This window comes from Bombus pascuorum, chromosome 11 (genome assembly GCF_905332965.1).
Source record: "Bombus pascuorum chromosome 11, iyBomPasc1.1, whole genome shotgun sequence".
NCBI lineage: Eukaryota > Metazoa > Arthropoda > Insecta > Hymenoptera > Apidae > Bombus > Bombus pascuorum.
Window position 1 is genome coordinate 5,993,394 of NC_083498.1, and position 13,734 is coordinate 6,007,127.

At 35.2% G+C, this 13,734-nt stretch overlaps 2 protein-coding genes across 7 annotated transcripts; one reads left to right on the forward strand and one right to left on the reverse strand.

The window, feature by feature from the left end:
• The first annotated feature begins 325 nt into the window (after positions 1 to 325).
• Positions 326 to 13,629, forward strand: LOC132911622 (Kv channel-interacting protein 2-like). 4 transcript variants are annotated; one of them, XM_060968349.1, is made up of 6 exons: positions 6,765 to 7,128; positions 7,196 to 7,339; positions 10,239 to 10,466; positions 10,867 to 10,937; positions 11,021 to 11,239; positions 11,377 to 13,629. In XM_060968349.1, exons 2-6 carry the CDS (start codon positions 7,327 to 7,329, stop codon positions 11,485 to 11,487), a joined length of 642 nt encoding a protein of 213 aa, XP_060824332.1. In that variant the 5' UTR covers positions 6,765 to 7,128; positions 7,196 to 7,326; the 3' UTR covers positions 11,488 to 13,629. The 4 variants fall into 4 exon arrangements, with proteins under 4 accessions (XP_060824329.1, XP_060824330.1, XP_060824332.1 ...); XM_060968346.1 differs by lacking the exons at positions 6,765 to 7,128; positions 7,196 to 7,339 and adding an exon at positions 326 to 747; XM_060968347.1 differs by lacking the exons at positions 6,765 to 7,128; positions 7,196 to 7,339 and adding an exon at positions 326 to 747 and having other exon boundaries at positions 10,272 to 10,466.
• Positions 1,456 to 4,888, reverse strand: LOC132911604 (uncharacterized). 3 transcript variants are annotated; one of them, XM_060968308.1, is made up of 4 exons: positions 4,086 to 4,888; positions 3,747 to 3,959; positions 2,179 to 3,445; positions 1,456 to 1,890 (listed from the first exon to the last, which is right to left on the reverse strand). In XM_060968308.1, exons 1-4 carry the CDS (start codon positions 4,167 to 4,169, stop codon positions 1,547 to 1,549), a joined length of 1,908 nt encoding a protein of 635 aa, XP_060824291.1. In that variant the 5' UTR covers positions 4,170 to 4,888; the 3' UTR covers positions 1,456 to 1,546. The 3 variants fall into 3 exon arrangements, with proteins under 3 accessions (XP_060824291.1, XP_060824290.1, XP_060824292.1); XM_060968307.1 differs by having other exon boundaries at positions 1,456 to 2,100; XM_060968309.1 differs by lacking the exon at positions 3,747 to 3,959 and having other exon boundaries at positions 1,456 to 2,100.
• Positions 13,630 to 13,734: the final 105 nt, after the last annotated feature.

Genomic DNA, 13,734 nt, shown 5'->3' on the forward strand with positions numbered 1-13,734 from the left:
TATTATATGATATTAAATGATTTATTAAATCCAAATCGAATATATTATAATAGGGCATGATAGAAATGATATTTTAATTTTTCGATTAAAATTTAAAGTGATCATTTTTCTCGAATGGGGGAAAATATTTTTATATTACTACATAAAATTGATGTTTAAGGGTATTATTAAACTTTTCTTGTTTACATATATGCAAAAAATGAAAGATGCGGTGAAGCAATTAGTCTTGCTTTTTGAGGACCTCATTAGACACATACAGAGCGAATGCGCCGCAGCACTTACCTACATAACTGTATTGCATTTTTTTAAAAGCAGTAGTGCCAGAGTTCTTGGTCTAGCGAGTACATACTGTCTTTATTTCTTATTTTGAACTCATTCGAATCATATACATTTTCCTTTACACTTCCAGATAAATCTGTAATAGAATATTACTCGCTTAAATCATAAAAACGACAAAGAAAATATAATGTTACTTTACCGAGCAAGTGCAAAATAACTGTTCTTCACAATTATTTAAAAGGCAAATTAAATGGCATTAAATCGTTCATTGGAATTAAATTGATAACGTGGAATTTAGAAAAAATATGTATAGTGTTCATATGACACCGGGTAGATCTTCCGATAAACAAGGATCTTCGAAAAATGTGGATACTGAAGTGAGAGTATTTAAAAATCGAAGAAAAGAATCGATCCCAGTTAAGGTTTTCAATTATTTGAAAACACAAATGCAAACGGAAGGGATTTCAAGTAAGTGGAAATTTATTGATTATAACAACTTTGTTAAATAGAATAACTCATAGTAACGATCACACATCAAACACGATTTGTTGCTATTTAATAAACGCGATATTATAAAATTTAGGAAATTTATAATGAATTATTTTCTTTTCCTTGTTATATGTTACTGTGGATGTAAGGCTTTAAACAAATATTTTATTAGACGTTTAAATTTGTGATGCTTGCTGTTTATTTTTTATTAAAATATATAACGATATACATATTAATCGAGGATAAAGAAAATAAACGAAAGAAAAATTTTTTATTTCACTCCTGCTTAATTTCCAAATAATCTTCTGAAGCTTCTTTAATGATTAACATCTTCCGCATTCGTTTCTTTGTCCTCGTTTTATAAAAAAAATTGTGTTTTCTTATGTATATTAGGTATATCTATTAATTCCTTTTTTTTTTGCCAAATTTGTATTTTTACAAACACTAACTTAAGAAAATCAGAATCCTACTTTTTTTCGAGCTTTTAACAGTGGTATATTTTTTTATAATTAACATTGCACTTTCGTTAAAGTGAAAAAATAGTTTTACATGATCGTTATAACATAATGAATTACTCTTTTTGAATTAGATTAAACAAGACAATCTCCTACTAATCATGTTTGATTTAAATATATAAATAATGTATAATTACTTTTCTCTAAATTACTTAATATCATTATTTCTTAAATCCTTTTTCTTTTTCGATGATACATACAATTTTATGTACTACTAAGAGTGTACATTTTTTTTTATTGAGTTTAATTTTTAGAAAGATCATCTACTTATCTAATGGCTCAGTATTCATCACTGAAAATAAACAATCTGAGACTTCAATCTTTAGATCTTCGCATATATTTACATCTTTTTCGGTTGTCGTTTCATAATTCGAATAATTGTTCGGCCATACTTCTGAAATTGAATCTTCACTTCCCGCAATTTCACTTTTCGCACCATCCGCAACTGACTCTCTTAAATCAGAATTGCTATTTGACATTGATGTATATAATATCCGGGATTCGTCCGTAGTTTCCCTAACTTTAGTTTGTAAACTAGCCATTCGCATTCCGGACGAAGTATCATTGTAGAGTAGCCAACATGGAGAAAAGGAATGTTGTCTGTATTCTGCAACAAATCTTTCTTTTTGGGAGCAAGTTACACTTGATGAGACTTGCGTATGTGTAACAATAGGGGCTATGTAACAATATACACAAGATGTCTGATCTAATTTCGATAAATCTATACGCTTGGTACTAATGATATTCAAAATATTTTCTAAAATAGAATGTGAAGACATCTTAGTGATTCTTTTCGGATAAAATGGATCTAATATTTCTAAAAATAGTAAAAATATAAAAATGTATTACTTTCTTTACATTTTTAAATATATTATTTAAAAGCAATAGTACATACCATTTGTTTGTAACTTTTCTGTCATATTAGATATATCCCTATGAACATCAGATTCTGTTTGTATTATAGAGTTACAATTTTGTTCAGGTTGTCCTACATTTTCATATAATGGGATAGTTCCTTCATTATTGCGCGAACAAGAGTATTCATATGGTAGATTAGAGTTATAGTGATTATTGTTAGAAAATGTCTGTGACGTAGTAGATGCATATGCTTCTTGATCTATATTTGCATTTGAAAAGGAATGTGTATACTGCAAATATTCTCCAGTAGTTTCTGTACTGCATTTAATCAAATTTTGTAAATAATATGTATTATTGCAGTCAGATTGCACATGAGGAATGATGTTTGTGTCACAATACTGATTTTCTTCCAGTGTATTCAAATTCAATAAATTTTGATTGGAATTGTATGGATGTACAGTTTCTGTCATTCGATATTGACACGTTAAACTTTCATCACTTATGGGCTTGTTTAAGGCATCAGATCCTATATTATCACAATACATAGTCTGAAATATTTTTGATGATTGGACATCTGATGTTGGACAGTTGTTATCTACTGTATCCATATCATTAGTAATAGTCCAGTTTTCATAATCTTGATGCATGACAATATTTGTACTGGGATATTTATATTGATTAATATTTTCATTTGTTAAGACATTTGAAATTTGTTGACCAATTTCTTCAACACTTTTTACAAAAGTTGGTTCATTTAAAAAATATTCTCCCTTTATACCACTTAGAAGACCATAACATTCTGTATTGTTTTCCAAAATTTCTTCATTATCCTGATTATCTGATTCAGCAGTTAAAGTGTCAGAATTATCTAACAAGTTATTAGACTGGTATTGTTCCACTGATAAAAATCTGCCAAGTACAGGACTAGCTATTTCTCCCAAATTTGCACCAACTGGTGCTTGTAACATTTTTTTAAGAAGTATAGATCCTTGTACATTACTATTTGTGTCTTCTAATGTTTGATATTCTACATTATCATTTGGTTGATATATTGAATTTACATTGTTAACAGGAACTATATTAGATTTATTATAGTTACTAACATCTAAAGGAACCTTTTGCACATCAGTTGAAACTGTTGCTGTTCTTAGATCTACTATAGTTGAATCCTGTATTTGATTATTATTTGTATCATATGTTTGAAATTCTCTTTGTATTCTTTTTATTAAGAACTGTTTGAACTCTTCATAATGAGGGATTCTGTTGTTATCATCTCTATTTGTGATCTCTTCTTCTGCCCCCACCTAATAACATAATATATATTTTATTTTAAAAAGCTTTCAAATATTCTGCATCTTTCTTTATTAAGAGCTTCTTTAAAAATTTACGAGAATATTAACATTACAAAAATACTGTAAATATAAAATTTCCAATAAGATTGATTAATGATCGATCTATAGAATTATTCATGTTCGATATAATTTTCTGTCTCAAGCGTTATTGATCAATGTTTGATACGAACGTGTGATTTAGCGATATAATATTTGAATTTGTTCAAGTTCGCATACACATTATAGCGATAAAACTAAATGAAGATCAACTCACCCACTGATAAGGTGGTTGCTGTTGCGGACAATAGTAATCATCGGCCATACCGTAATCAGGACTATGTAATGGTGTGGAGGTTAACCCGAGTTTCCCGACTTTGACTTTTCTCATTTTCCTCTTACGATTCTGCTTAAGATCTTGCAAGAGCCTGCCAACTTCATTTTCATTTCCGCCTTTCGCGGCTTGTAACACTTTAATCAGTAATTTCTTCTACGGTCAAAAATCGTAATCGATCGTTCAAAAATCAATTTACTTGTCGTTTTAGGAAAAAGAACGGAGAAGTGGGAATAACTTTATTAACTTTTTCGTTAAAGTTTCTAATGGTAGATCAATTACCTTTATGTTACCTGGTACCCGATATCGGAGAGCTAAGGCTTGTAATTCTTTGTACGATAAACTTGAAATGTCGTTTCCGTTCATTTTTAAATATCAAGCCATCCGGCCGAAATCCTTCCCTTAGTACTCACACATTTCTGATATGGCCGATAGAAAAATTCGTCTGCTAACCGAATTACCCTGAAATCTATTTAATTTAAAAAATTGATTTAACCGAAAATTAGTTCTGTATAAAAATTGTCCTTTGTTATTAAACTTTGAAAACAACCATTTTTGTCTTAATCGTGAAACTGTAGAAAATGATTTATATTTTAACATATTTCTATTTAGTATTAAATTAGTTTTTCAGAATCTATCTCAAACTTGTATTTTAGCATAAAAAGATTATTAAGAAGAAAGAAATAAAACTAGTGACTGTGTATATTATGTTTCCTTTATTTATCTATGCATATACAATTACTTATATACTCCTTGACTCCTTTATCAGTAAAACGGTCCCTTTATCGATAACAAGTGCTATTATCCTGCCATCTGTAAATCACGAATTTGCAATTTTGTTTTATCGATCGATAACGTCGTCGGTTTCGTTATTCGCGTGAATAATTCCATTAGTTGAGATAATTCTCACGAATCTATAGCATATTTTAACTTGCATGTTGACTGATAATGTTTGATATAGTTTTTCGCCATGTTTATCGACGATCGACATAAACCAAGTAATTGGTCTGCATCTGCAATGATGTTTTTGGCTCGGTTTCAATCCGAACTGGATCTTCCCCTATTCTGTAGCATATTTATAGTACTAAAGCTCATGATGCGTTAAATATTTTCTCCTTTACTCGTAATAACATATGATCTTGTTATATTTGTCATGAATAGACTGTGGATATTTATTTTAAATTTATATTTTTATGAACAGAGCTAAAAAGGAGTAATTCAAGCAGAAATTTGTTTTATCTATTAAATATTATAATAAGTATTGTGCTTTGGATATTTTATATGTTTTGATATCTTATGTGCATTTTTAAATCTTTAAATTTGCCATAGATACATAAAAATTTGCAGTCTAGTCATGGGAAGAGTACATTCTTATGATAGGGTGGAGAAGTAAGCAAGTAGCATACTCGACGCATACAGCTGCGTTCAGTAGAAAGTTTGTTCATAGTCAGACGCGTCTGGTACACTGTTTTTTGTGAAGGTAAAAACTGAGTGCATCAGGCGCGTCTGATTATGGACAAGTTTTCTACTGAACGCAGATATACAAATTCAGTTTCCATCTCTGTAAAGGACAATTCAAATTAAATACATTTTGTATCGTATATAAATCGTAAAAAATTATACTTTTATAGTTACAAATCTTTTTTAGAATTTTTATATATGCTATATACTATAGTGGGACGAAGAAGTGCTACTAGGTACGCGTTCTTTTGCCTCCTTTTATCTCATTAATTATCGATAAAGTGGAGTGCTTTCGCTCATCTCTTGTTCCGAGTGAAATGGTAGCTGCTTGAAGTCCTCTTATAAGGTACGTTAAGGTAACTTGATATTTTAACGCTTATCATTGAGACAAGTTGTTTATTTAGCAAATTAATGAAGTAATTAAGTTTGCTAGAACAACATTAATTAATGAGTTTCGTCTCAAATTGGAATGTATGAAAATAACTGGGAAAAGGATGCACAGAATTGTATGTATTATTCTAGTTTGCAAGTAAAATCAATTCATTTGCGAATATGTAGGTATAACGATTCAATGATGGAGAAAGCCGGATATAGAAATGATTGCGATAAAATAAGTAATAATAACGAGCCGAATATAGTCGTTTATTAAAATAATACCCATCAACTAAATAATATTAAACTGTATTAAGAATATGAAAATTGAGAGGCTTCTGGCAAAAACGAGCCTTGTCAAATTTTTCGCTCTTGTAAATAATAATACTTAGACTTTTATCAAAGTTGTGCTTCATCAGAATAATCATTGTCAAGTTAATAAGATAATTATTTTAGGGTATCATAATTATTGCTTTCTTAAAATAATGCCTCACATACTAACATGATTTAGTCTGATAATAATAACGCAGAAAAATATTGATATTTTCAAATATTCCATTGTTTGTTGCTTTTATTTTATAAAGATTATTCAGTTCAGACGAGGATACATTGTTCGCTATATTTTAACTTAATTTAGAAATGCTTCGCTTTTAATTAAGGCATCCACAATCTAAGTGAATACAGTTCTCGAATACATAATTCAACCGACTACGGTTTTTCCGCTATAGAATTACAGATAACATCCGCAGTAATTGCGCAACATTTCGTTAAGACAAAATGAAGCCCACTGAACAAAAACTAAAGATTCTGAAATATGTTTGCACCCTCTTGAAGAAAGATGAAATTTAACACAAATCCTTGATAATTTTTACCATGGACGCTTCAATTATTGTCGGCTTTTATGTATGTGTAAACGAACGCAATGTTTTACCGTATACAATAAAAAATAAAATCTTCTAAAAGATTTTTACCAAAAGATCCTTAGATCTGGCACTCAGGTACAGACTTTACGTGAATATGGTTGGAAAAAGAGCGTGGACTTGCGCGAAGGAGCGTATACCCCGTGCTTTTGCGTGGCAGCTGTTTCAGTGCATCATCGCGAGGGCCGCGCACATCGTTACCGAGTCCCGCCGTGTGAGTTACGTTAGTCGGTCGTGAAGCATCGATCGTTGAATTAGAAGTGCACGCGTCGATCGGATTCGAACGGCCGACCACAGAAACGAAGAAGAAGCATCGTGGATAGGAGGCAAAGGAAGAAAAAAGAAGAAAAAGAGAGAAGGGAGAAAAGAAGGAAGAAAATCTCTTTCCGGTGGTTCAGTTTCGGTAACCAAGTTAGGAGGAAATAAAGGAAGAGATCGTTAGATCGATCATTTACTAGGCGACGAGGAAATCACAGTCGCGAAGCCGGATCGCTGAGCGCGATTGTTCGCTTGTGAATCGGCAACGAATCGGTGTTTGCGGTCAATGAAGGCACGTAAGAGCCGCGAGAAAAGTAAGTCCATCAATCATACAGGCCGACTGTAGTGCCGCTCGAGTTTCCTCTCCAATAATCGGTGCAGGCCAGTCGATACGCCGTGGAAAGAGATCCTCCTTGAGACGAAGGGATTGACACAGCCCAGGCCCGAACGAATCTTCCCCCTTTATCGCGAAACCGTTCATTGCGGTGTGTCAGTGCTAACAGCTGCCAAAGATGCAACGGCAAGGTGCGACACTCGCTCAGACAGAGAAAAAAAGAATAACAATTCTTCTCCTTGTTTTTCCCCGTTGACGACTCCTTCTTTGAGAGATAGCACCTTGGAATATACTACTTATCGTAGTTGGTCCGCTTAGGGAACCGACCGATGCGACCACGCTCTCTATTGCCTCTCTAGACCGTCGCGTCTCTTGCTCTCTTTTTCTACTATCTCTTTCTCGCCTTCTCTCTTTCTCTCTTTTTAATTGTGTACACGCACACGCAGATCTCCAGATCTCGCGCGTTTTTAATCGACAAATGCTCCGAAAGCGGAATCGCAAAGTGGGGTGGATACAGGGTAGGAGCTCTCCCGTTGCTATGGTGACCCCGGATGCCCGGGACCAGAGCTGCTAGTGGAATTACACAGTGTACAGGCATACGTCTATAATGTGTACACTATAAAAGCCAAGTTCGAAAGCGCACGGCTGTGTTTTAGACAAGTCTCGACCGACAACGGTGCGCCTGAGATGTTTTTCTTCCCCCTCTGAATTTCCCTTCCTCTTTTAACCCGTTTACTAACTACCCTGTTTTAGCAGCGTAGATGCAAGACGTAGAACGCAAACATTCCTTTTCTGTATTGATTCTTCGGCCTAGCTTTACAGCTTCTTCGGTTATTCGAGCATCTCTCTTTGACAGAATTAATATTCATTCGTACCTTACACAATTCCGTGATCGTAATTTTAGCAGCGATCAATGGGAAGCTTCTACCTTAGTCGCAAACAAGCCCGATGGTATTCAGCTTCTGAACATACGAATCGAGAACAAACGTTCTCTCTCTCTTTTAGCGACACATTAGTTTTAGAGACACGTAAAAACGACACGGAGAACAGCATGATAACACGAGATAAAAATTCCAAATCTTTAACGACATCTTTTAACGATCCATTACGGTTTATTTGAAACTTTCCCCCCACGGAGCTTTATGTTCCCGCGATCGCGTGTGATCTCGAAAGAAACGTCGTTTAAAACGGTTCGCTTGGTCGTTTTCAATCAGTGATCAGAAGCATGTGTAAAGGATAATTGCAGTAATTGCATGATAGGTGGACACGCGTGAATTCATCTATCGTTCACAAATATCCAATTTGTGTTGGACAAGGATTTGATTGATTTTAATATGTGTCTTTCAATTATGCGACCATCGATAAACTCTTTATCTTCAGATCCTTTCCGAATTATATGTTACATTAAGAAAATTTGTCCAAACTAATACATAGAACAATTCTTTACGTAGCAATATGTAGTAAACAGTAAAATAGATTATCGCCGTGTCATTCAATAAGTAATTTCATAAAAAGCCAATGCAAGCGATGCTTATTAATTCGTCACTTATTTATATACACATTGCATCATATAACTATAAAATTATCTCAAAGTTTTCAATTCTTATACAAGCACCAGATATAAGATACAACGTGACAAAATTTCACTAGAAGTATACCAACTCGGACAGCGAAACTTGTAAAACCGGTGCAGTGTGTTTGGCTTAAAAAAATATTATTTCAACAAACAGATGAAAGTGTCCTGATACTCTCGAACGTGAACGTTTTAATAACGAGATCGTTCAATGTTTTCCAACGCGTTGCAACGCTCCGAAAGAACGGAGCGGCGTGTTTGCAAACTTGCTGATCGATACAGAGATTGAAAGGCAACTTGTGGAATTCGTGTCCAACGATAGGTGAACGCGTGCCAACGTCGAGATCATCACCCTAGTTACGACATTTCCGTAAATCAAGTAGTAATGCGTATATTTATTATTGGTAGCAATGTACAGTCTCTCGTAGAGTATGTTGGTAGAATGTCGATTGTTAGGTACTTCTTTTTGATTAGGTGCATTTGTATAGAGATTGCAACTACTCTTTAGAGCTCGATCTCCCTCTCTGTAGATTGTAGCGTTGGGTTACGCTTTCGTTTGATCTTGAATCTTATTTTCGACGGCGGTAATTATATTTATAGCGCTTCGCGTTAATGAATATCGATTTTAACGCCGCTTCGATGTGAAACGCGTCTAGACAGCCGTGTCGCGTGAAAATTGTCGCCCACGAAACAGCGTACGCTTAAATCGTGGCTTGATTCTTTTATCCCTTTAACGAAAGCGATTACTCGATGCTGCGTCAGTCGATCGACTTGAGAAATCTAAATCACTTTAGTTACTCGAATCTGAAGTATCGCAGATGTCTCGAATTACCTGGAATTTGTTGACTTTTAGCGATCTCTTTTCTATCTCTCTATTCACCCCGCGCATCTTTCCATCGTCTATAAAACGACGAAATAGATGGAATCGTGCGAATAACTCTATTTACAACTGTCCCCAAGTAAAACACCATCTTCGACGAGACCTAGATGGCAAGGAATACGCCAACTTGCAAACGTAGTTTCGATGAAATCTTTGTTTGAATAAACGGGGCGAGAGCCGATAACAATTGGAAAAATTCGGACCAAAATGTTTTACCTGGGCAATTAATTCTTCCCATTATCTTTCGCTCACGAGTTCTCCGCCTGCAAGTCTATGCACCTGTACATCTCCAGGTATTTGCTCCGTCTTGGCAATGCGCGCACTGTCTCCCGTAGAAACCCCGTATTTCTCGATGGGAGTGTAGGCAGGTTGCCTGGTGAAGTCAGTCGCGCTATCTTCTCGGGCACCCGGCGTATCTTCTCCCGTAAAGTAATTGACGTTCTTGAGCTCGTTGCACCCTGTACCGTAAGTAGATACCGCGCCATCTCCTCTCCTGCCTGCTAGTGAGAGAGGAGAAACGGCGTTCCTCCCTTAGCCTGGTGTAGAGGAAGAACGCACTTTGATCAAAGGTGAAAGGGGAGTATCTCGAACGCGTGGTACAGTCTTAGAAGTGAAGCGCCTATTGGCAAACTTACAGAGGGCGAACTTGAAGAACTCGGGGGCGTTTTAGGGGGTTCCACCGCCGGTGCCCTTGCCCTTGGCGGCAGGTACAAGCCGGAGGAGCTTTCCACATTGGCGGCCAACACCAGGTTCTCCAAGAAGGAGATACAGCTTATCTATCGCGGATTTAAGCAGGAATGTCCTACAGGTCTCGTCGACGAGGAAGCGTTCAAGCAGATCTTCTCACAGTTCTTCCCACAGGGAGGTGAGTTGATCCTTTCGTGATTGAATATTTCTCGAGCTGTGTAACGAAAGATCCCCCTTTGTCAATTATTAGAAATGAAAATGTTAGTTAATTTCATAAGTAACGTTGTTATTATCTGTATAATTTTCAAGCGTACAAATTTGATTATACTTACCGATGAATACCGTATTATTATACTATCTGTTATTCTGTAACCTTTGTAATTCTCCCTTGAAAGATTATTATGATCTTGACGCACAATATTTGGCTACTGCTTTGAGCTTTTTCATCAATCTTGTCCGTTACTTTCGCTTCGGAATATACAAATTTATCTATCCGAATTAGTTAATAATGTTATGAAGCGTGAAAGATTTAAGAGCTTCCGTTTCAACAGAAAAACGATCAATGTCGAATTTTTCAGATGCCAGCCAGTACGCTCATTACGTCTTCAACACCATGAAGAGAAAACCGTCTGGGAAGATAAGCTTCGAAGTGAGAGACTTTTACAGATATATGTACGCTTCGCTTGCGAAACAATTGTTTATAGTTTCATAATTGCGTTTCATCGTATTCAGGAATTCCTGACCATCTTGTCGAAAGTTTCAAGAGGATCAGTGGAGGAAAAGCTTCAGTGGATATTTGGACTTTACGACCTGGACGGGGATGGATTGATCAGTAAAGAGGAGATGTTGGATGTGGTTGGTTCAATCTACGAGATGTTGGGTCGTTACACCCAGCCGCAAATAGTTGAGCCGCATTTGGCTGCCCGAGAACACGTCGATCGTATTTTCCACGTGAGTAAACGCGATCGATCTCGCTTCTGTCCCTTACATGTAAAAATATTTGCTGATTTATTCAAACCGTGATTGATCGATCGGAAGTTCTCTTCTAATTAGGGATTTAATACAGCTGAGCAATTTTTTATCCTCAGTTAATGGACGCAAACAAAGACGGCGTGGTGACAATCGAGGAATTGGTACAATGGTGTTCCAAGGATGAACAACTCTTGCGGAGTCTCGACACTCTCGACACTGTCTTATGAGATCTTTACGATTATTTTGTAACCTTCACTCAGCCCCCAAATGTCACAAATCCCCTTAAGATTATAACGCAACATTCGTACGAGTTCCGCGGGTTGTTTCTAAAATTTCGATTCCCACGTTTAACATCTGACAATTCACGTGAGGAATTAAGTATCGAAAGGAATTAAGTATCGGAAATACTAATTCGAACTCGCCGAACGTTGTCTGTAAATATGTACTTACCCTTCCTACCCAGTCTTTCAAGAGTGCTATCGAATCCACGATGAAATTAACAGTATTACTAGACCTCTATTATATATTTCCTTTTCGCATCGTATACATAATCCTCACGCGGTCAACAGATCATTGATTGTTGTCGCGTGATTGTATAAAACTAAAAAGAACAAAATATTTCAGCTACGGGAATGAAGAAGATCTAAACCATTTCATCGTCGAAGAATATCGACACTCTCTCGAAGAAGATCTAAAGTATCTTTTATTGGCGTTAAAATTCTAATGGCACGGACTTAATAATTCAGAGCGAGCTATCGGATCGTAGGTATCGCAGAACTGTTAACTAAGATCGATGTGAAACGGGAACAAGTCAATCTCCAGATTTGCTAAAACGGAGACTGAATTCTACATAATATCCGAACATAATATCTGTACTTTGGTGAAGAATTTTAACGATTTTACCAAACTGTGCTATTACATTTTTCCGTAAAATTCGCAGAGTCAAGTAATACGATCTAATATTTCTTAAACTTCCGTGTTCCTTCCAAATTCTACTTTCCCTGCATTCTACGAATTAAGAAAGAAAATTCGATGCTCGTTCCGTTAGGTGATTTTCGTACGATGCAGGTACGAAATAGTTTCACTTTTCGCGACTGTTGAATTATCTCTAATTAAAAGAATAAACTGTAAGTACTTCGATACTGACCATCGTTGTGGCAATCAGCTACAATTTAATGGTATTTTTCAAGGAGCTTCGACTATTGTCCATCGTTCGGGTCGTCTTCGTGTCTTGTTGTTGTTGGTCAAGTAAAAATTTATCCGAGACTTTTGCATTCCAAAGATTCAACGTTACGTTTGTAGCTTACAGATAATAAGGGGTTCAAGACAAGGAATTGGGATAGGGAAGAGATTATTCAGAGTTTATTCAAAGTTTCATTGTTAGATTCAGACATATGCGAATAACGTTTGACAATCGTTTTAATCTTAATTAAAATATAATCTCTGGTACAAACAAGTATAGAAGTTTTCTTCGATCTCATTGTACGTTCTTGGATATTTCCAGATTGTATACTTCACACGCTTACAAAGCGTTGCAAGAAACTGAAGTGTAAGTGTAAGAAGTGTAAGTCGATACCTAAGTTATACAAACTTATAAAATATTCGCATATGTCTACTCTCTTCATAGATGATAGATTTACCAATACCTCCAAAGGCCCATGTACGATGGAAGATAATTACTAATGTAGTTAGTAACCCAGTAATAATGTAGTATCCTCGACCAATTAAGAGAAACGTGGTCCTCTAAGATCAACGCCTCGTGTGATTCTCTCGTACCTTATTATATTTATTATTACTATCGCATAAAAAAGGTATTGTTATTAATACAATTACTATCACTCTCATTACTTGTCTTCTATCAAATTGAAGCAAGGTATGTATTGCGTTCACACATGTGAGAAATCGCTGAGCGCACATTCGAGATATTCTAAATAATACGCGTACAAATATAATCGAATTTGTTGAATTTCTCAAGTTTATTAAAATACCTATATTATATTTGAGAAGACGTGATCCGAGAATGTTATCACGTGAATAAAAAGAAATTGATTCGACGTTTATACCTTGGATCGTTTTAGTGGTGTGCGATTTAAATCAGCGCGTCCTATTCCGAATGTTTGTTATATCAGTTTCAAATTAAGAATCAATTTTTTTACTAATTAGTAGATCGTGTATGCATAACTTATGTACTTACGTTTATACGTGTATGTGTATGGCTGTTCGACCTGAAATACCTTCGTATTATTTCCTTAACGATTATGTTATCGAAATAATAATGATGCTGTTTAAAGATTCAATGTACCTCGAAACCTACCTTCTTCAGTTGGAGGTATTAAACAATTTGTATTTAATAAAATTATATTTTAATTTATTTTCATTGTACATATTGAAGGTATGATAATTGTGCGTTAAAATAAGATTGGTACTAATCATTTCTCTTTTAATTAATGTTATAAAATTGTACAAAATAAAGA